The 24,867-nt window shown below is 40.3% G+C and overlaps 1 protein-coding gene across 1 annotated transcript in view; it reads left to right on the plus strand.

Annotated features, from left to right (window-relative positions):
• The window catches only part of LRRIQ4 (leucine rich repeats and IQ motif containing 4), a 35,847-nt gene that overhangs the window by 8,230 nt on the left and 2,750 nt on the right, over positions 1–24,867 (plus strand). Inside the window, exons 2-4 of the mRNA XM_056110708.1 lie at positions 10,423–10,596; positions 11,618–11,756; positions 15,304–15,500. Of these exons, the coding sequence (XP_055966683.1) occupies positions 10,423–10,596; positions 11,618–11,756; positions 15,304–15,500 (510 nt within the window). The remainder of the gene's footprint in view (positions 1–10,422; positions 10,597–11,617; positions 11,757–15,303; positions 15,501–24,867) is intronic.

Consider the following 24,867-nt stretch of genomic DNA (forward strand, 5'->3'; position numbering starts at 1 on the left):
GCTCCACCCTTTTTGGAAAACAATATGGACATTCCATGCAAAACTAGAAATTGAGCTCCCATTTGACCCAACAATACCACTATGGGAATATGCCCTTGGGGACCAAAAAACACACAGTAGAAACACCATCTGTACTCCTATGTTCATTGCATCACTATTCACAATAGCCAGAATCTGGAAACAACCTGAGTGCCCAAGAACAGACAAATGGATAAAGGAACTATGGCTATTAGTTTGGCTAAACAATGGAATACTATGCAGCTTTGGGGGAAAATGAAGTCATGAAATTTGCCTGTAAGTAGATGAACATGGAGAGCATCATGCTGAGTGAAATGAGTCAGAAGGAAGGGACAGATACAGAATGACTGCACTCATTTGTGGGATACAATATATGTGGAAGACATAACCACAGTCAGGGTAAACAGGTTCTAGGAGGACTGGTCAATGGTTGAATCTACCACAAGTGTGTGTGGGGCAGAGTGTAAGTAAGATAGAGAAGGGATCAGTATGATAATAATAGTTGGAAATGATCATTCTGGACAAGAATTGAGTGTTAAAATTAAGTGAAAGGTTCTATATGATAACCTTTCAGTATCTGCATTACAAACCACAATGCCCCAAAGAGAGAGAGAGAGAGAGAGAGAGAGAGAGAGAGAGAGAGAGAGAAGTACCTACCATAGAGGTAGGCTGGGTGGGGGAATTGTGAGGAATGGGAGGAAAACTGGGGACATTGGTTATTGGTGCTGGACAGTGTACTCTGATGGAGAGAGATGGTTTTGGAACACTGCATGACTGAAACCCAATCATGAACAGGTTTGTAATAGTCTATCTTATTCTGACCCAATTTAAAAAAAAATTTTGGCTTTTTGGGTCACACCCTACGAATTACTCTTGGCAGTGCTCAGGGGACCATAGGGGATGCTGGGGATCGAACTTGGGTCTGCCACATGTAAGGCAAATGCCCTACCCGCTGTACTATTGCTCCAGCCCTAAAAAAGTAAGAAAAATATTGGAACAACCAATGTTGTCAGGAATGTGGTGTAAAGGAACCACCACTCAAGGTTGGTGGAAATCCATCTGGTTTAGCCTTTTTTGGAAAACAATACAGAGACTTCTCAAAATTTTAGAAGTATAACTGCCATATGACTCAATGACTCCACTTCTTATCATCTACCCCATGAAAACAAAAGTATCTCAACAATACAAACCTGTAAGTGCAATAAAACTATTTTCATTGCAGTGCTAAGTACAATAAGTAATAATTCGCCCAACAGAGGGTGAATAGTTAAAGAAGCTACATAATATTCAATATACAGAAAAGATAAAGTTTTGCCTTCGCTACAACATGACTTAAGTAGAGGCATCATTCTAAGCTAAATAAGATGAAAATGACAAGTACTTGATGAACCCATAAATGTTATGTGAAACAGTGCAAGAGAATAGACAGTATTCAATGATGGCAAACTCTTGGACTTGATTAAGAACTGATGTAAGTGATGTAGAACTGAAGTGGGTGGGAGGTTTGGGAGAGGCATAGGGACTCTGAAAATGGCGCAGGACAGTGTTGGGAGGGAAATCTTTAACACTTCAGTGTTGCTGAAAGTGCAATAACTTTGAATACCAAAAGTCTAAAATTAATGCAGTTGAAACCATATTACGTGACTACAGTTTTAGAAAGATCATCCTAGCTTTGTTGAAATCATAAAGGAAAATATGAATGTCAATCAGCAAGGGAAATAATTTGTGCTGCAGCACTGTCCTCCCATTGTTCATCGATTTTGCTCAAGCGGGCACCAGTAACATCTCACAACAAATTGTTGTTACTGTTCTTGGCATATCGAATACATCATGGGGAGCTTGCCAGGCTTTGCTGTGTGAGCAAGAAACTCTCAGTATCTTGCCGGGCTCTCCGAGAGGGTAGGAGGAATCGAACCCGGGTCAGCCACGTGCAAGACAAACGCCCTACCCACTGTGCTATCACTCCAGCCCTATATTTATAAAACAAAAAACTACAGACATTGAAGTGAACCAGAGCAATAATGCCAACTTGGATAAATCTCAAAATTTTATGTTTATTAAATAGTAAAATGCCAAATCTCAGAATCTTATGATACATTTATAAACTTTGATTCTCAAAAAATATACATATGCATATACATATGCACATACTTCTTTTATTGATATTTATATATGTAGTAAAAATGGAAAGACATGGACTGGGAAAAAAATACTAATTCCTCTTAGTGCCTGCCTCAGAAAAGAGGAAATTAAAGAGAGGAAGGATTCAGAGACGATTCAAATTTAATTATATTTATTTCTTTTGCTTATTAAACTATTTGCACAGTGAGTCCATGTGTTTCTTCGCTACTTTTTGCTATTTGAAAAGAAGATTTGGAACCAACAACTATAAATAAATAATAGGCCTGCCTTTTCTGGTGTGGACACCACACTCATGTGGTCAAAACATAAATTTAGGAGCTGAAGCGATAGCACAATGGGTAGGGCGTTTGCCTTGCACACGGCAACCTGAGTTCGATTCCCAACATCCCATATGGTCCCCCGAGCACCACGAGGAGTAACTCCTGAGTGCATGAGCCAGGAGTAACCCCTGTGCAATGACAAGTATGATCCAAGAAAAGAAAAAGCACAAACAAACAACCCCCCTCCCCCATAAATTTAGAGAATGTAAAACAAAAACAAGAAACAGCCACACCTGGTAGTGCTTATGGAGAGAATGCTGCTAGGCGTGTGCTCTACCACTTGAACTGTTGGTCCTTTACCTAGATATAATCGATTTCCTAGGCCAGGATTGTTTTTATTCTCCTTATATTCAACTTCCAATTCCTAGAACTTTGAGTGAGGGGCATTGGTTTTCCTAACTGCTTCAGTTGTCTAAAACCTGCCAGTTAAAAAGTAAATATTTTGATAGTAACTTTAGGATTGGAGAAGAGAGTAAGACAACAATCTAGAAATAATTTAGGTTTCATGAGAGACTCTCTGCCCAGACCCCACAACTATTCCTGATGTAGGAAATTCCTTTAAGTAGACAAAACAGTGAACCAAAATAAAATCACTTGTCTCTTGTATCACTTGTCATCCTGTTGATTGTCGATTTGCTTGAGTGGGTGCCAGTAACATCTCCATTCATCACAGTCATGTGCTAGTGTAGCCCAAAGACATCTATCTGCTCACTGCAGGAACACAAAGTCTCAAACCGTTTTTTTTTCAGGGTTTTGACAAGTCTCACCATTTCGTAGGTGGGCAGCCATGTGTCCTTTTGACGTCCCGTGTAATCCAGTCGGTAACAGCTCTTGTCCAGCAGTCATCTCTAAATCCCATTACGTGCCCAGCCCATCTGATTTTTGACACCTTGGCAAACAAGACAGCATCCCTGATTCTTGATTGTTGACGGAGGTCGGAACTCTGGATTCCTTCTCTCACTTGAGTGAAGCATGATACTCCAAGCATAACTCTTTCGATTCCTCTTTGGGATACATGAATAACGTTCTCATCCTGTTTTCATAGGGCCCAGGTCTCTAAGATGTATGTTAAAGCAGGAAGAAAAGTAGAGCCAAATAGATGTGCCTGGAGTTGGAGGTTCTTCGTCCTCTTAACAACTTCTTCAATGCTCTTGAAGGCACTCCATGCCGCTCTCTTCCTCCTGAGCAGTTCTGGTGCCAAGTCATTTGTCATGTTGATTTCTCGACCCAGGTACGCATCGCTGCTGCATTCCGGAGATGTTTGTTTTATTGAGAGCAAACGTAACATCAGGGACTAGTTCATTTTTTCATGAACATTGTCTAGGTGAGATTCAGCTGCAGTCCAACCTTTCCACACTCAGGGTTGAAGTCAGTCAGCATTTGTGCCACTTGGCTGATATTTGATATTATTAGAATGATGTCATCAGCAAAGAGGAGGTGGTGTAGTTGCCGACTGTCTGTCTTCACTTCCATTACTTCCCATTCCAGTCATCACATTACGTTCTTGAGGGTGGCACTGAAGAGTTTTGGTGAAATGGTATTACCCTGCCGATCACCTCTCTTGATGTCGATGATCACTTCCTTATAGAATGGTGAGATCCTGGTGGTGAATCCAATATAGCTAGTGGAAGATCCTGATGTACTGAATTTAAACGCCCTGTTTGGCTAGGACTTCAGTGTCTCAACAGAATTCAGTCTCAACAGAATCAAAGGCCTTGTTTAAATCGATGAATGTTAGAGCAGCATCTTGAACTCTCTCAAAACCTCAATGATCTTGGTCACCATGTGAATATGGTCTATCGTGCTGAATCCTTTTCAGAACCCAGCTTGCTCACATGGTTGTCCCTCTTCTAGTGTTCTGCCTGTTTAGGATGACTCGAGTGAACAATTTGTAGACGTCGGACAGCAGGCAGATCAGGCGATAATTGCCGATGTCGTGGATGTCTCCCTTCTTGTTCAATAGAATGGTCCTGCTGGTATTTCATTGTGACAGAACCTTGCATTCAGAAGATAGCATGTGAAGAGCCGAGTCAGTGTATTGACGAGTACTGGCGGCAGATTCTTCAGGTGTTCAGGTCTGACCTTGTCTGGACCGCGTGCTGTACGCTACACCAATGAAATGGCATGTTGGATTTCAGAAGGGAGAATGTTGGGAATGACATATCCATCCTGCGGAATCTGGTAGGTTGGCAGGTGGACGTGGCTATGGAAGAGATCTGAGTAGACATCATAGATAATCTTCTCCATTGCCATTCTGGAATTTTGCATGAAGGAGACAGTGGTCTGATACCATTTGGAATTTTGGGACAACAGCTACATCAGTCAGGCAAAACCGATGATTGAATATGATGTGGTCAATTTCGTTGTGGAACTCTTCACTGGGCGATTCACATGTCAGCCTTCTGGAACTGTGAGTTACCATGGATGGTCTTGGTCGACATGATGACCTCAGACAGTCTCTCACCTTGTTTGTTCCATTCTAAGCCACGTGTCCCGATGTGGAGTTCTTCAGGGGACCTTCTTGGTCCTATCTTGGCATTAAAATCACCAACAATGATCTTGTAGAATGTGAGGTCTTCTTTATAGAACTTCTCTAGCTCCATGTAGAACTTCTCAATTTCTTCTTCATCGTAGTTGGATGTTGGTGCATGGACAACAAGGATAGAAACTGCCGACAGTGAGCCACATCTATTTAAGTGTAATCGTCCGATTCGGGTTGTTAGGCATTCAAATGAATCAATGCTCATGGCCAAGTCGTGTTGACAAGGACACTGACACGACTGACACCTCTATTGTCAAATGTTCCGAGGAAGAGTTCTTCTCCAGTGTCGAAAATGGCATGATGTGATCAATGCCTTCTCATCTCGGTCAGACCAATGATGTCATACTTGATCTTTCACACTTGCACCATCAGGTCCTTGATGGATGCTTCTGATGCTAGCACACATGCATTGAAAGTACATACAGTCATTTTAGTTCTTCTTTGTTTTTGCAGCCTAGTTCAGCCCTGGGATTTTATCAGCCTCTCCTTGCTCATCTTCTTGATGCTGCCATATTGGGGGCTCTTTCAGGGTCAGGGGGAATGAGACCCATTGTTTTTACTGTTTTTGGCATATTGAGTATGCCATGGGTAGTTTGCCAGGCTCTGTCATGCAGGTGGGTTAGTCTCGGTAGCTTGGCGGGTTCTCTGAGAGGGATGGAGGCTTTTATGGCGGCCTCTAATCACCCTTACGGGTGATCCCATGGTTCACACCATATTTGAACCCCATCAAATATGGTGCTCCACTACCTAGCCGCGGTCTTGCTCCAGGCAGCTTTCCAGTTCCACTTTGCGGCCACGTGGCACATCATAAGACACTTAATACCAAAATAAAATAAAGCAAAAAAAAAAGCCCATCTTAGTATGTAGCTTGGTTAAAGAGCAAATGTTTTGGGTTTGGTCTCCTTGCACTCTAACAAAATGAAAGAAAAGCATACAGTATACAAAGTCTGTCATCTAACAGTTGGAGTGAAAATCTAAATAAACAAGTGCACTTGAAAAAAGAAAATGCACTTGAAAAAAGAAAACATTAATTTAATTCTATTTGAGTCCTGAATGATCATCCAATCCTTTAAATGTGAGACACTTAAAGATATCAAAATAGAAGAAGAAATTACACACAGACCTCATCAAATGGAGTGGACTCCCCTTTTCCATGCAGATGTCACCAAGGCTTCTAGAAGATACTTTAAATTAAAAATAGTATATTATATATTACATACATATTTATTATGTATATGTATATACATATATATACACACATATCTATAATATACCTGGCAAAGCTTTATTTCTAAAATGGGCACAACAAGAGATTGTGCAATAATTAACTATAGAGTAGCTAATAAAATAAAACAATTATAACAGCATGCTCTAATCAGAGAACTAGCTTACCCACCTAGTGCATATGTTTTACATAAATGAGGCCTGGGTTTAATCCCCAGAACCACATGGTCTCTTAGTAAATGTTTGGAAAAAACCCTCAGCACCAAGCCTGCTTAATAACAACATACTGAAATAAAGATATGTGAATGTGGTCTCAAAATAGCATAGCTATAATGTTAACACTGTAGTTGGTCTCTGATCAATGAAGCCATAAGAAAGCAAGATCAAGAATAAGACTATTGTGTCTAGCCCACCTACCAGATGGTCAGATTTCTTCATCAAGATCATGAATGATCGGTTTGAGGCTCTTCGTGTTCCTAGAACAAACAGATGCCATTGGGCTACACTGGCACGCGACAGGGACAAGTGGAGATGTTACTGGCACCCGCTCGAGCAAATTGACGATCAACGGGAAGTCAAGTGATCAAGTGTCAAGTTTTACCACTACATTGAAGTAAGCATAAGTTAAATATTGTTATATTAAATATTGTTAAATATATGCCAGACACAGTAACAACAAAGTCTCCAATGGAGACGTTACTGGGCCCGCTCGAGCAAATCGACGATCAACGGGAGGGCCTTTACATTGTTATATTGAATATCTTTGGGAGGCCCAAATAGTATTCTCATTCTGTTTTCATAGGGCCCAGGTCTCTGAGGCCTCTGTTCCTATGAACAGGAAGAACAGTGGAGTCAAAAAGATGTGCCCGGAGTCGGAGGTTCTTCGTCCTTTTAACAACTTCTTCAACACTCTTGAAGGTGTTCTACACCACCCTCTCTCTCCTGCGCAGTTCTGGTGCCAAGTTGTTTTTCATGTTGAGTTTTCAACCCAGGTACACATAAGTGCTACATCTGGAGATGTTTGTTCTGTTGAGAGCAAACGGAATGCCAGGAAAAAGTCCGTTTCTCATGAACATTGTCTTGGTGAGATTCAGCTGCAGTCTGGCCTTTCCACACTTATGGTCGAAGTTGGCCAGCATTTGTGCCGCTTGGCTAATGTTTGGTGTTATTAGAAGGATGTGAGAAAAGGAATTCGGAGTTCCAACCTCTGTTGATGATCAAAGATCAGGGATGCTGCCTCGTTTGCCAAGATGTCGAAAATCAGATGGGCCGGACATGTAACGCAATTTGGAGATGACCACTGGACTAGAGCCATTACCGACTTGATTCCACGGGGACGTCAAGAGAATGCCTGGCCGCCCATCTGCAAGATGGTCAGACTTCTTCATCAAGACTAAATGAACATTTTGATGCTATTTGTGTTCCTGGAGGGAGCAGACGCCATTGGGTTACACTAGAACACAACCAGGATGAATGGAGATGTTACTGGTGCCTGCTCAAGCAAATTGATGACCAATAGGATGATGAGTGATACAAGTGACACAAGTGAAATTGAATATCAAAATATTGCTGTACTGTCTCTTTCTGTTTTCTCTTAGCGAGCACATCAAGTAGCCTCCCAATGCATCTCCCCACATAATAACACAAGGCCTTTGAACCATCTACATGTCTTATCCCAAAGGCCTACCTGATGGATTTCTAGCTCTTTGAGCCTGACTTACTTTCATTTATGTAGATGAAACATAGAAGTAAAAATAGTGTGTATCTAGATAAATTTTATTTGTATAATATGTTTCTATTAAGAAGAAAACCCAATCTCACAATGACTATAGCTTAACTATACTATCAGCAGTAATTAACATTATTTGATCTTCTGTAAACTTTCTGGTATATGCAGATTTATTTTCACTATCATTAAATATTACTGAGAGAATTATTAGGTATTGACTATAATGGGGAAAAAGTCTAAAGTTTATTTAATGTTCTTTTAAGAAATGCTAAACCTATGAGCTAAGTGAACAGCAATAAAAGTGAAGCAGTAGTTTTAATAAAGTGTTAGATTGAGAAATCCTTTCTCGTTATTTTGGACTGCACTGAATGTAGTGCTTTACATTGAAGAGGAATCTGTCTGATAAAGAATTTTGAAATAGCCTAAAAGGGAAGTATAAACATCAATTTCTCCGGGGACTTGTTCTCATCTTTTAAATTTAATAAATATAATTGAAATATTTTTATTGCAGTTTTAGAAAAATAAGCTATCATCCTATGCAATTAAGGAAAAATGTCTTATGGAAGATTTCAGATATATGAAATTTCCCTTATATTGTGCTATTGTGTGTCCTTTTGGCTCATTACCTATGATAGATCTATTCCACATTTTCTATAGAGAGGTTTTTGAGCTGAATTCTACAATTCTTATGAAAAACTGGGTGATTATTTAGGGGAGAAGAGGGAGGAAAGACCAAAGACTAAAGCAGGAAACTGTGAGGAAGAATTTTCTAGTGAGGGATAAAGGCAAAAATAAGTGAGCATGGGATGGGACTCGAAGTGAATTAAAAAGCTTTGCGATATGTATCTTGCCCTTTTTCTTTACTACTAGAAAACAGGCATTTGAGATAATCAATAGAGCAATTGTTTCACATATTTTTACATTCCCCATGTGGCTTCAGAGGGCCAAGAAAAGATGAAGAGGTAGTCAAGTAACAGCAGTGCAGAGTTTTGCTTAACCAAAGAAGGAAATCTGATGCTTAGAGTTACTCACCTAAGCTAATGGATTTTTACTCCAGAAGGTGATGTTTCACCAAAGTTGAATGACTAGCTAGAAAACATATTCATCCACCTTATTAGAGTACCTTTTTCTGATCTTCTCACCCTGAAAATCTGGGAGCCGTGAAATATCTATATAGTATCTGTTTTGGCAGAGTCTCCTGCCCCCGCGCCTGGCTGTCCTCGCCAGGGCCCCTTGGAGGGGAGCAGGTTAAGTTTCCCTCCCTGCCCCGAGCAGAGCCCTGGCAGCCAAAGACCTCCAGAACCAGCCACAACCACGCTGAGACCACTCTCCACATGCATGAAGGTACTGGCAGAGGAACAAAGGCTTGCGGGTCCCGGGGCTGAGATCTCCAAGCCTGCTCGGATCGGGGCTGAGCATTCTCCACCCAGATCCTCCATATTCCAGTAGGCAAGGGTCACACCCACCAACTGACCCCCAGCGCCGCGTAATCCCATGAATGGCCAAGACGCAGAGACTATAAAACCCACCTCCTGGAAGCTGACATCTTATTATCTTATTCCTACTTTGGACAATCTCGCAGGCTATCGAATGTAGCCTGCCCATACAGCAGAGTCTGGCAAACTCCCCGTGGTGTACTCAATATGCCAAATACCAGTAACAATAATGGGTCTCATTCTCCTAACCCTGAAAGAGCCTTGAATATGGCACTCAGGGCTAGGACGAAGGAGATGTTACAGGTGCCTGCTCCGGGCAATCGACGAACAACAGAATGATGGTGATCGTGATCTGTTTTGGTATTCTCTAGAATGCAGAATATGACTGTCACTGTTACTGTCACTGTCCTCCCATTATTCATCAATTTGCTTGAGCGGACCCAATAATGTCTCCGTTGGAGACTTCGTTGTTACTGTGGCATATCGAATACCTCACGGGTAGCTTGCCAGGCTCTGCTGTGCGGGCGAGATACTCTCGGTAGCTTGCCAGGCTCTCCGAGAGGGGCAGAGGAATCAAACTCCGGTCGGCCATGTTGGCTGCATGCAAGGCAAACTCCCTACCGCTGTGCTATCGCTCCAGCCCAAGATATATATATATATATATATATATATATATATATATGTATAATATATAATACTTTCATTGCTTCTGATAGCTTAACTGAAATTTCAAAATTCCTGAGTTAAAGCCTGTTAAAGTAAGAGATTATGTCACTAAATTTATCATTTCCTTTAAGTGAATTATAGATATTACCATTGCAATATCTCAGTAATAATTTCTATACTTAAGCTTATACTACATATGCAAACATTTGTATAATGTTTTCATCAATGTGAACTTCTAAAGTGTTATACTTTTTGTTTAACAATCTACCTCAAAACTAAAGGTCCAGTTTATTTTCTATTAAAAGTAACCTTGACTTGAAATCTATCTTTTTGGAATACTTCTAGTTGCCTTCAGACTTTGGCTCACTTTCAGAACTGAAGATCCTTGGGCTATCTGGAAATCAGTTCTTTGCATTTCCAGAAGAAATACTTTCATTAGAATCTTTAGAAAAATTATACATTGGGCAAGATATGGGAAACAAGTTCACCAGTTTACCAGAAAACATTCATATGCTACAGGTAAGCCTCACCAAATGAGCAGACATAAACAAAGAGCTCACCACCAATCCCTTGTATTGGCTGATGTTGAGGAAATCTTGAGGTCTTTTATTATTATTAAGAGAGCATGTCCAGGAAATGAAAAATAATTCTTTAAAGAATGTAGACATAAATGCTTTATGGCTGCATTTAAATAATTTTGTTGCTTTGCTGGGATTTATAACTGTACTGCATAGACCCTGCTCTTCAGTGTGAACAGTTTAATAAGCCGTAATTTTCCTGCCACTATTCAGGGAAAGAGGTCACGTTGCCCTATCCAAAATGTAGACTCCAAGTCACAACACCTGCATGATACTTTAAAATAGCAAACATTTCACAGGTTACGTATAAGTGGCAGTTAAATGAAAAAAAAAATTGTTGAGGTCTGTAAACAGGCCTCGTGTAAACCAACTAGATTTCCAGCTCCAAACAATCAGTCATTATTACACTTTCGCATTTCTACTGTTTACTGAACAACCCACAGATTTATTATGATTGCTATTGCTGTATGGTTTAGCATGTTTCATGTGCAGAGATTAATAGTTTTCCATTTAACTGCCACTTATGTTTCTTTCTTTTTTCCTTCCTTCCTTCCTTCCTTCCTTCTTTCCTTCCTTCCTTCCTTCCTTCCTTCTTTCTTTCTTTTTTGCTTTCTCTTTCTTTCTTTCTCTCTTTCTTTCTTTCTTTCTCGCTTTCTTTTTTCTTCTTTTCCATATGCTTTTTTTGGCTGTGTTTTTGGTCCCCCAGGTTATATTCCCTGAAGTGATATTGCTGGGTCAAATAGGAGCTGAATTTCTAGTTTTTTGAGGAATTTCATACTGTTTTCCAAGAAGGATGGACAATAAATTTTTATTTTTTTGTGGTGGTTCTTTAAGTATATTTCCCTCTATTCCAATGTATGACATCCCCAATTGAAAGAGCATGGGAACTCATAGCTGATTCTGGTTATTGTAGTTCATTTATCAATGTACTATCATTTTGGAATGCTCTCATGTTATTTCAGAATCTTCAGGAACTGTATATAGAGAACAATGAGTTGGAATCCCTGCCTCAATCCTTAGGCCAAATGCCTAACCTGAAAATTCTTGATTGTCGCCACAATTTGCTTAAGCAACTTCCTGATACCATTTGTGAAGCACAAGGTGAGAAATCCTACAGAATCATACATTTGAGTCCTCATTTAACTTTGTCAATAGGTTCTTGGAAATTTTGATGAAGTCAAATAACATGGAACAAAACTAAGTTTACCATGAGCTAAAATAAACAAGAGCTAATTTCCAGTGACATGTTTCCGATAATTTTCACATCACCCAAACTTACCCAAACATTTCTAATATTGAACGAAAATAATTCTTCTTTGTGTGTGTGTGTGTGTGTGTGTGTGTGTGTACCCCAACCAGAAGTGCTTATAGCTTATCTTATTCCTGGCTCTGTGCTTAGCGATCACTCTGGTGTGGCTTGGGATCTCATATGGCAGGCCAGGGATCAAACCAAGATCAGTCACATGCAAGCACTTTACCCACTGGACTATTTCTTCATCTTAAACAAGAATTTTTGTATTTATTCACTCATTCATTCATATATGTCTCACTTATTCAGTTCAGAATCAATAATGGAAAGGTCCCGTCCCAGTAACTTAGAGCTCCAGGTAGGAATCAATTCTGGAGAGGATGTTTTTTCAGCACACGCCATATTTACACCCCCACTCAAGCTCTCCCAGACTGAGACAATTTAAACACACCAGAGAAACACACGAGCACATCATTACGATCAGGAAGAAAGGAAGCCAGAATACCCAGAAAAATGCATTCTCACATGGGAAAATGTGAAAACGCTATGCACTGCTATGCAGTGACTGATGTTGGGAATAATTGTCCTCATTAACTTTATAATGAAATGACATGGAGTAAAATGATATTGTTCACAGACCTGCTATAGATATGTGGCTTGGTATGACCTGAGGCATTTTTTTCTATGATGAAGACTTCCTTAGTTTAGGGAGAGTTTCCTCTTCTCAGGCCTCACTAGTGACACAGGAATGACACCTTATTAGCATAATAGCCTTACAAAGGCAGACTTACAAAGATTGTTTAATGGAAATTGAAAATAGTTGCTGCTAAGAAAATAGAGTGTACCACCATCAGTAATATATGACATACTTATGATATGCCAGATTTGAAGTTGGTAGCTTTGTAGTAAATTCGTATTTGGTCACTAAGTCGTTTAAAAACAAAAGGAAAAATATTGATTGAGAACAGTGATATCAGCTACAGGTCTACATGATTAACATGAAAAAATCATATAGTTCATATTTAAACAACTAAACATTTTTCATTAGTTAAATCAGTATATCCAACAAGTTGTTCCTTTAACTTAATAAGCATTTGCTCAGGTCTTACTGGTGCCAACATTAAAAAAAAATCTTGCCTTAGTGTACCGATTCTTTAGGAGCATAGAAAATGTTTTTTAAACTATGGTGAGTCTTTTTGAAGTGAAAGGAGTATGAAGGAACAGGAGTAGAAGCTACTGTCTACCTACAAGACATCAAAAACTTGAAATTAGAGGGTAGGTGTACAGCCCTCCTTAGTAGTTCTTCTGGTCCCTGGAGGAATGAAACATTTTCTTCTTCTTTTTTTTAATTTTTTTTAAAATTTTATTTATTTATTTATTTATTGAATCACCGTGGGAAAGGTTACAAAGCTTTCAGGTTTAGGTCTCAGTCATGCAAATATCAAACACATTTCCCTTTACCAATACTTTTTTTTTTACCATGAAGAACCGCAATAAAACCCCACCCCCCACCCTTCCCAGTCCCTGTGGGGCAGATGAATTCTAGTTAACACTCTATCTGCTTTGATTAGATTCATTGTTTCAATAAAAGATTCACCACTATTATTTAGAGTTTACCCCCCCCCCCCCCAAATCAGACATGCTGAAAAAGCATTGTGACGTGATTTGCTTTCTACACCTGAGTTCAAGAATTAAATGTTGGTTTTGGATTTCTGCTATTTTACTTATTGACCCTGGAAGTATTTATACTGAAAATCAGATAGTTAAGAAATTGGTTTCTGTGCTCTGGAGTCGTGGCCGTGCTGGAGAGCCGCTAGTGGGGGGCAACTGGTGGCCTCGGTAGGGCGTGAAGGGCGGACCGAAACGACCCCCTTCCCATGAGATTTTAGTCGCCCCCACTCCCCCGGCTCATACCTGCTGTCCACAAGGCTCCCATGTGGCCGCCATCTTTCTTTCCAGAGAGGAGAAGGCAACTGGGGCAACACCCTTTCCCCTCCAGACAGACCTGATGGCCTGGATTAACGCATAGTCCTTTCACTTTTCTGCTCCAAGCTGCCGGGTTCTGCATTAAGTCCCTGTGCTTCTGGGGCTGTGGCCGTGCTGGAGAGCCGCTCGCGGGGGGCAACTGGTGACCTCGGTAGGGCGTGAAGGATGGACCGGAACGCCCCCCTTCCCATGAGGTTTTAGTCGCCCCCACACCCCCGGCTCATACCTGCTGTCCACAAGGCTCCCATGTGGCCGCCACCTTTCTTTCCAGAGGGAGGAGGGCGGAAGGGACCAACACCCTTTCCCCTCCGGGCAGACATGATGGCCTGGATTAATGCATAGTCCTTTCACTTTTCTGCTCCAAGCTGCTGGGTTCTTCATTAAGTCCTTGTGCTTCTGGGGCTGTGGCCGTGCTGGAGAGCCGCTCGCGGGGGGCAACTGGTGACCTCGGTAGGGCGTGAAGGACGGACTGGAACGCCCCCCTTCCCATGAGGTTTTAGTCGCCCCCACACCCCCGGCTCATACCTGCTGTCCACAAGGCTCCCATGCGGCCGCCATCCTTCTTTCCAGAGAAGAGATGGTGAATGGGGCAACACCCTTTCCCCTCTGGCAGACTTGATGGCCTGGATTAATGCATAGTCCTTTCACTTTTCTGCTCCAAGCTGCTGGGTTCTTCATTAAGTCCTTGTGCTTCTGGGGCTGTGGCCGTGCTGGAGAGCCGCTCGCGGGGGGCAACTGGTGACCTCAGTAGGGCGTGAAGGACGGACCGGAACGCCCCCCTTCCCATGAGGTTTTAGTCGCCCCCACACCCCCGGCTCATATCTGCTGTCCACAAGGCTCCCATGTGGCCGCCACCTTTCTTTCCAGAGGGAGGAGGGCGGAAGGGACCAACACCCTTTCCCCTCCGGGCAGACATGATGGCCTGGCTTTTTTTAAAATTTTTATTAGTGAAAGACCATGAGGTACAGTTGTAGACTTACAAAGTTCGTGCTTGGGTTTCAGTTATACAATGATCTAGTGGAATGAAACATTTTCAATGGGTCTTAGTGTTTACTACTTACTTGTCTCAAACATTTATTTACATTGGCATCAACAACTTTTAGTTGTTATAAAGAAATTGCAAAGAAGAGAACTTAGTTTGCAAAATTAATCTGGTTTCTTTTGTTACTTCAGGAGACAAACATTTCAAAGTGACTAAACATTCATGTTCTTAAGATAAATTAATATTTTTGATTTGGGGGCTACAACCAGTGGTGCTCAGCACTTCCTCCTGGCTCTGTACTCAGGAATCACTTCTGGTGGGCTCATGTTACCATATGAATTGCTGGGGATTGAATCAGGTCAGCTGCAAGCAGAGCAAGTGCCCTATCCACTATTCAGCCCCTAACATCATATTTTTAAAAACCATTTCAGGTTTGACAGAATTACTGCTTGATCACAACTTGCTCACCCATCTTCCATATAATTTGGATTCTCTAGTGAACCTGAATGTTCTGACAGTAGAGAACAATCCAATGGAAGAACCTCCAATGGAAGAGTGTATCAAAGGCTGTCAGGCCATATGGGAATACCTTAAGAGTCTCAGAACGAAGATAACAATGACAACAAAGGTAAAACTGGAAAAATTCTTTTTTTATGATTTTTCAAAATTTTATTTTTATAAAGTTGTTCGCAATAATCCATTACATTTAATATTTGAACATCAATCCCACCACCACTGCACCTTCCCACCACCATATTTGAAATGTTTCCACCCCAAATCCCAAACCATGCCCCCCAAAGCAGAACTGAAACATTAATTTTGTATTGATTATTATGAATCACCTGCTAAAAATGGTCCAATGTATTTTCCTTAGAAGAAAGTGTGTGAAGATTGTTGTATTTCATCCTGGAGCCAAAAGAGATTACTAACATGTTTGTTAAAGGTTGATCCTTGTGTGCTTATACACACACACACACACACGCACACACACACACACACACACACACACATGAGATTGGTTTCCTTCTACTTTAAACCCCATCAAATATTGTGTGCTACTCTTGGGGCAAAAGCACAGCGGGTAAGACATTTGCCTTGCACATGGCCAACCTGGGATAAATTCCTCCACCCTTCTCAGAGAGCCTGGCAAGCTACCGAGAGTATCTTGCCCGCACAGCAAAGCCTGGCAAGCTACCTATGACGTATTCAATATGCCAAACTCAGTAACAAGGAGTCTCACGATGGAGATTTTACTGGGCCCGCTCGAGCAAATTGATGAACAACAGGAGCACCATGCTACCGTGCTTCCATTTGTTGCATTTTTCATTTCTTATATCTTTGTCAGATAAGATATAAAGCAAAAGAAACCAAAAAGTGAATTAATAAACATTCTGAAATTGTTGTCCTATAATCCGGGGTGAAGCTTATACATTTATTTGTCCCTTGAAGGGCACAGGTTTGAATTGTGGAGGTGCACTTATCCTCAGTTAGTTTTCCTTCAACAGGTTCCTACATTCATGAACTCAACCAACCATGGAATATTAGACATTGGTTAGTTGAGTTCTTAAATGCTAAAACTATAAATTCACGCAGCCAAGTTATAGGAGAGTTGGTGTCAATAACAACTTCTTTGATCAAGGTCAAAGTTAATAAAATAAGGCAGAAAATTTAGAAGGAATTTCAGTTATGGATCAGAGTCTGGAAAAGTTACGCTCTGCTGCAAGTAAGATCAAAGGGATTTCCTGTTGACCAAGCCTAGGAGGTGATAGAGTACACCATACAGACCAGCTGATATTTAATATCCTTACTCATGTCATTCAAGTTCCTCTCATCCCACATTTGAATCTTTGTTTTATAACTGGTGCCTCAATTTCCATACCTTGTCTCTATAATAAACCTTAATTTATTTATGTTAATAATGGTAATGGGCTGGAGCGATAGCACAGTGGTAGGGCGTTTGCCTTGCACGCAGCCAACATGGCCGATCCGAGTTCGATTCCTCCGCCCCTCTCGGAGAGCCCGGCAAGCTACCGAGAGTATCTTACCCTCACAGCAGAGCCTGGCAAGCTCCCCGTGGCGTATTCGATATGCCAAACACAGTAACAAGTCTCACGATGGAGACATTACTGGGCCTGCTCGAGCAAATCGATGAACAATGGGAGGACAGTGACAGTGAATAATGGTAATGTTTATATTATATTTATATTAATAAATATTTATTTATGTCAATATAAATACTATAAATAATGACAAAAATCTATAGTAATATTATTACATTTGTTTATATTAATAAATATTTATTCATATTATATTAATAATGACAGATAGTTGTAATAAATATACCTTCATTATAATAAATCATCAACAGTTACATCGATGTTGCTACAATATAGGATGGTAACAATTAAAAAAATGGTAAAATGAGCTGACCAAATATTTCACTAAGGAAGATGCACAGATAACCCATAGGCACATGAATATAAATGCTCATTATTTATCAGGGGAATGAAAATTAATGTGACAGAAAGATATTGCCAAAGTATCATGAAAGTATAAAAGTATCAGAAAAAGGAACTCTCATGCAGTGCTGGTGAGAATGTAAATTTGTATAGCTTTTAAAGATATTTTTCAAAATATTAAAAGTACATTGCCATATGACCTATCAATTCTACTCTTAGGTGTCTATGAAACGGAATAAAAAAATACTCTTAGAAATATGTTCACTGCAGTGCTATTTACAATAGTCAAGACACGAAAAAAGCTCAGGTGCCCAATGACTTAAGAATAAATTTTTAAAAGTAGCTGCATTATCTTTGAACAATGGAATACACCTCGACTATAAGAAAAATTGAAATCTTGACTTTTACAACAGCATAGTTCATATGGAATTAGAATGGGCCCATGCTAAGTAAGTAAACCAGTATTCTGATTTATTTCACTTAGCATATACTGGAGGATCTCACTCAGATGTGGTATATTGTAAGTAAAGCAGGGACAGCCAGCCAAATTGAAAAAGAAAAGAAGTGGCCCAGGAAAGTCTGGATTAGGAGGTGGGTGAGTCCCACCACCTGCCCCCCCACCCCCAAAGCCTTGACAGTTGAAAACCTCCAGAACTCAGTCATGTCATGCTCACGGCCAACCTCCACAGGCTCCATGGGCCTTATCCATGAGTCCCAGGTATGCAGGACTTGTGACTAAAATCTCTAGACTCACCCAGACTTGGGAATGGGTGACCTCCCCCATCTCCCTGCACTTCCAGTAGCTTGGCAATCATGTCCACAAACTGTCTCTGGCACCATTTAAGCTCATTAATGGCCATGATCCAGACTCACAAATGAACCTCGGAAGAGGAAGAGAGCAACATGCCGCTGAGATGTCTCTGAACTCCAAAGTCAGCATCTAGTGACGAATTTAACTTTTGCTGTGTCACCCTATTTAAAATCTCAGAATTTCTGCAGTGCAAGAGCCTATACTCCATACAAGGGCTTACTGACTCCAGGGTGATAAAACAATCCTCACACACTTTCCTCTAAGGAAACTTTTTAAAAAATTTTTATTAGTGAAACACCTTGAGTTACAGTTGTAGACTTACAAATTTTTGTGCTTGGGTTTCAGTTATACAATGATTGAGTACCCATCCCTCCACTGGTGCCCATCCCCCACCTCCAATTCTAAGGAAACTTTTTTGATCATCTTCAGTGGATTATTCATAGTAGGAAATACAATGTAAATTATTATGTTCTGCTTTGGAGGGCATTATAAAAGCCAAAATATGGTTGTGGGAAGGTGCATTGGTGTTGGGAAAGGTGTGGGATATTAAATGTAATTAATTGTTGTGAATAACTTTATAAAAATAAAATTTTTAAAAAGTGGCCCATGGATTCTGACTACAGAACTAATGTTATCAATGTGGAAGGGATCCAAGTCTATTATGGTGGAAGTATGCAACACTTTGAGGTGGAGTTGTGTTCAGTAAATAGTTCAGTCAAAGAAAATTTGTGAAAATTGTTTTATCTCACAAGAGGGCCTTTCAAGTCATTGTCTGAGCGTTTGCTGAGCTGTTTGCTGCTAGTTGAGCTGTCTGTGGTTTCTGTTTTGTTTTGCTTTGTTTTGCTTGTTGAGTTTGGTTGGAGTCTATGCTGCTTTCCCATCTAACTTGCTGTTCTCCCACTGTGCTGTCAGTATTGTGGAATTTGGAGGAGTTCTAGGACCTATAAAACTGGGATGATTCTCAGGCATCCTTCCCAACCCTGGAAGGTACCCCAGAGTTTTCAGCCTAAAGATCAGTGTACCTGTTTGTTGCATAGACTTGACTTGGCATCTCTCTCAGTATTAGTATTAGTTGTGAAACTATGAAGGTAGGCCATTGTTTACATGACAGAGGCTGTGGGATTTGTGTATGACTGCTGGGACTTCTGGAATACAGGAAGACCCCAGATCATGAAACATAGGTTCTTATAAACCAAAATTACTTAATAAAAATTTACAACAAAATTACTTAGTAAAAATTTAAAATGATAGATCTTGCCACTCCGCTGATATAATTGTTTTTACTCTATTTTACTTGGACTGAGTTATAAAGCTCTCTATCAATGACCCTCAAATACATCAGACCAAACATTATCCCTTTCAAAATAAATATGTAGCTGAACCATTCCGGGCACCCTCTGTTCATCTCACCCCGGTACCCGCCTGGTGGCAGGGCTCCTTCTCAAAGCCATGGCCGCTAATGCGGCCACGAATTATTCTCCCCCTCCATATCGCATAAGAACCATAAGTTACACTCTTAGTTAGAACTTTCACTAGGTTAGCTTAACCAACAGAAATACATTAGCCAATAATTCATTAAGCCCATCTTAATTAATACTGCATCATAAGAAGAAGAATAACAGTGAGTGTGAAGGGCAAAACCACACAATGGTAAAACAACACAGAAGCCCACCAAGTTTACTTATTGAAGAGACTAGTCCAGAAGACTCAGTAATGAAGTGCTAGACAACCTCTCTGACAAGGAATTTAGAAGAGAACTACTGAGGATGCTTAGGAAGCTAAAACAAACAATGGAAAGCAATGCCAATAAAAGACAAGATGATTTGAAAGTATAAATGAGGAAAATGCAAACAAAATTACAAATGGAAATGTCGAACCTGAAAACCCTGGTAGGTGAATTGAAAAACTTAGTGGAAGGACTCAGCAGCAGAGTAACAGGTGCTGAGGACAGAATCAGTGAGCTCAAAGATAAAGTCCAGAGATTCTCCAGAAAATAGCAGAAAATGGAAAAGAGACTCACAATCCAGGAGCAGATAGCAAGAGAAGATAGTTATGAAGCCAAGAGAATTATTGGAGTTCCCGAGGGACAGGAAAAAGACCCTATGAAGAAGAAACTGTGAAAGACATCATTGCTACAACATTCCCAGAGCTGAAGAAAATGTGCGACCACATTTAGGAGGTTTGAAGGGTACCAGCTAGAAGAAATACAAATAAAAATACCCCAAGACACATCCTGATCAAAATGACCAAAACCTTAGATAGAGACAAAATTCTGAAAGCAGCAAGATCAAAAAAAGAAATTGCCTATAAAGGAGCATCCTTAAGATTCACAGCCTATTTGTCTGATGAAACCCTCACGGCCCCAAAACAGTGGTGGAATATAGTGAAAAAAGACTCAATGAAATAAATGCCTCACCAAAAATACCTTACCCAGCTATACTCTCATTCATAACAGAAGGAACAACACACAGTTTCACAGACAAACAACAGCTCAGGGACTTCATAGACTCAAAACCATGGTTATAAGAACAACTAAATGGGCTACTTTAAGACAAGACAGGCCCCTCAAATACACCAAATTTCAACAGAAAATGGGACAAAACCCCATAACAATAATCTCTCTTAACGTCAATGGGCTAAACAGACCAATTAAAAGAAACAGAGTGGCAAGATGGATTAGAAAATTGAATCCAACATTTTGCTGCCTGCAAGAAACACATCTCAATAGTCAGAGCAAACACAGGCTCAAAAGTAAAGGCTGAAAAACAATCCTACAGGTAAACAACTCCCATAAAAAAGTTGGGATAGCCATCCTAGTGTCAGACCACATTGATTTCAGACTGAAGAAGGTCACAAGAGAGAGTGAAGGTCATTTTTTATTGATCAAGGGATCTATTCAACAGGAAGAACCTACAATAGTAAATGTATATGCACGTAATGAGGGACCAGCAAAGTACTTAAAACAACTACTCATAGACTTGAAGAAAGACATTATAGCAACACAATACTAGTCAGAGACTTCAACACTGCTTTACCACCTCTTGATAGATCCACCAGACTCAATCTTAGCAAGGAAATTCTTAATCTGAGGGAAAAAATGGAAGAAAGGGGCTTAGTGTATATATATATATATATATATATATATATATATATGACATTTAATCCTCAAAAAGCTGAATATATATTCTTCTCAAGTGTGCATGGAACATTCTCCAAGATAGACCACATGCTGAGCCATAAAACATACCTCCATAAAATGAAGAAGATAGAGATTGTCTCAACAATCTTCTCAGACCACAATGTGCTGAAATTAGTAGTAAATCACATACACGAACAGAAAACTAAATCAAACACCTGGAAATTAAACAGCTCATTATTGGATGAGTGGCTTAGACAGGAAATCAAAGAGGAAATCAAAAGATTCCTGGAAACAAGTGAAAATGAGGACCCGAGTTACCCAAACTTATGGGACACAGCAAAAACTGTGTTAAGAGGAAAGTTTATAGCTCTACAAGCATTCCTCAGGAAGGAGGAGTGCGCACACATAATTAACCTAACCTCACAGCTTAAGAGCTTAGAAAATGACCAACAAAAGGAGCCCAATCTGGACAGGAGGAAGGAAATAATAAAACTCAGAGCAGAAATTAACGAGATGTTGAGGCTGAAGCGATAACACAGCGAATAGGGCATTTGCCTTGCACATGACTAACCCGAGTTTGATTCCCAGCATCCCATATGATCCCCTGAGCACTGCCAGGAGTGATTCCTGAGTGCAAAGCCAGGAATAGCTCCTGTACATTGCCAGGTGTGATCCAAAAAGAAAAAAAAAGAAATTAACGGGATGGAAACCCAAAAAACAATCTGAAAGATCAATGAAACCAAGAGCTGGTTCTTCAAGAAAACAAACAAGATTGATAAGGCTCTTGCAAGACTCACAAAGAAAGGGAGAGAGAAAACCCTAATAAACTGAATCAGAAATGATAATGGGGACATGACAACAGAAACTACAGAAATTCAGACAATCCTCAGGGATTACTTTCAGAAGCTTTATGCCACGAAACACGAAAACCTTGAGGAAATGGATAAATTCCTAGATTCCTATAACTTCCCAAGGCTGAACCAAGAAAATCTAGAATACCTGAACAGATCTATCACCATCGAGGAAATTGAAACGGTAATAAAAAGTCTCTCCAAGCACAAAAGACTTGGCCCAGATGGATTCACTAGTGAATTCTTCCAAATCTTTTAAGAGGACTTACTCCCAATCCTCTTTATGCTTTTTCACGAAATTGAAGTATCAAAAATACTTCCGAACAGTTTCTATACCAAAAGCAGACAGAGATACCATGAAGAAAGAGAATTACAGGCCGATATCCCTGATGAACACAGATATAAAGATCCTCAACAAACTATTATAAAATAGAATCCAACGACTCATCAAAAAGATCATACACCATGACCACGTAGGATTCATCCCGGCGATGCAAGGATGGTTTAACATTCGAAAATTGATCAACATAATCCATCATATCAACAAAATAAAAGATAAAAACCTTATGATCATATCAGTAGATGCAGAGAAAGCATTTGACAAGATCCAGCACCTGTTTATGATGAAAACTCTCAGCAAAATAGGTGTTGAAGGAACTTTCCTCAATACAGTCAAAGCCATCTACCACAAGCCCACAGCAAGTATCATTCTCAATGGGGAAAAACTAAAAGCCTTCCCTCTAAGATCAGGCACAATACAAGGTTGCCTACTTTTGCTTCTCCTATTCAATATAGTACTGGAAGTCCTGGCCATTGTATTTAGGCAAGAGAAAGGTATCAAGGGTATGCAAATAGAAAAGGAAGAGGTGAAGCTATCACTATTTGCAGACAATATGATACTGTCTCTGTCACTGTCACTGTCCTCCCGTTGTTCATTGATTTGCTCCAGCAGGTCCAGTAACATTGTGAGACTTGTTACTATGTTTGGCATATCAAATACATCACAGGTAGCTTCCCAGGCTTTGCCGTGTGGGCAAGATACTCTCGGTAGCTTGCTGGGCTCTCTGAGAGGGGCTGAAGAATTGTAAGGCAATTGCAAGGCAAATGCCCTACCCGCTTTGCTATCGCTCCAGCCGTAAAGACTCTACAGAAAAGCTCCTACTAAAAACAATAGGTCTTTTTAGTAAAGGCACAAAAGTCAGATCAAAGTAGATTAAAGACCTCAATATCAGACATGAATCCATAAGTTACATAGAGGAAAATGTAGGCAGAAATCTCCATGACATTGAAGCTAAAAACTTCTTTAAGGATGAAACAGCACTGGGCATGCAAGTGGAAGCAAACATAAACAAATGGGGCTACATCAAACTAAGAAGCTTCTGCACTTCAAAAGAAACAGTGACCAAAATAAAGAAAGAGTCCACAGAATGGGAAAGAATATTTACCCAATACCCATCTGATAAGGGATTAATATCCAGGATATACAAGACACTAGTTGAATTGTACAAGAAAAATACCTCCAACCCCATCAAAAAATGGGGAGAAGAAATGAACAGAAATTTCCTCAAAATAAAAATACAAATGACCAAAAGGCACATGAAAAAATGCTCCATATGTCTAGCCATCAGGGAGATGCAAATCAGAACAACAATGAGATATCATCTCACATCACAGAGACTGGCACACATTCAAAAGAACAAAAGCAACCAGTGCTGGCATGGATGTGGGGAAGAAGGGACACTCTTTCACTGTTGGTGGGAATGCCCACTAGTCCAGCCTTTCTGGAAAACAATATGAACAGTCCTTCAAAAACTAGAAATTGAGTTTCCATATGACCCTGCAATACCACTTCTGGGAATATATCCCAAGGATGCAAAAAAGCACAGTAGAAATGACATCTGTACCTATATGCTCATTGCAGCACTGTTCACAATAGCCAAAATCTGGAAACAACCCAAGGGCCCTAGAACAGATGACTGGTTAAAGAAACTTTGGTACATCTACACAAGGGAATACTATGCAGCTGTGAGGAGAGATGAAATCATGAACTTTGCTTATAAATGGATAGACATGGAGAGTATCATGCTAAGTGAAATGAGTCAGAAAGAGAGGGACAGACATAGAAGAACTGCACTCATTTGTGGAGTATAAAACAACATAACATGAGGCTGACACCTAAGGACAGTAGATACATGGGACAGATAGGTTGCTCCATAGCTGGAAGCCTGCCTCATGAGCAAAGCGGGGAAGGCAGCAGGAATAGAGAAGGGATAACTGAAAAAAAGGTGGCTGTAGGAATTGGTCGGGATGGGAGATGTGTGCAGAAACTAAATAAAGGAAAATAACATGATAACCTCTCAATGTCTGTATTGCAAACCATAATGCCCAAAGTATAGACAGAGTGTGGGGAATATTGTCTGCCATGGAGGCAGGGAGAGGGTAGGAAATGGGAGATATACTGGGGATATTGGTGGTGGGGAATGTGCACTGGTGGAGGGATGGGTGTTTGATCATTGTGTGATTGTAACCCAAACATGAAAGCTTGTAACTATCTCACAGTGATTAAAAATTTTTTTAAAATGCAGACAATGAGTTCAAAATGAAAACCAATGAAATAAAGGTTAATTTGAAAGTTTAAATAAGAAAATAGCTGGGCTGATAGAACAGATTAGAGCATTTGTTTTGTGAATGACTCTGGTTAGATTCCCAGGAATCGACATTTACTCCCCTGATCA

The sequence above is a fragment of the Sorex fumeus genome, unplaced genomic scaffold (genome assembly GCF_029834395.1).
Source record: "Sorex fumeus unplaced genomic scaffold, SorFum_2.1 ptg000010l, whole genome shotgun sequence".
NCBI classification, from domain to species: Eukaryota; Metazoa; Chordata; class Mammalia; order Eulipotyphla; family Soricidae; genus Sorex; species Sorex fumeus.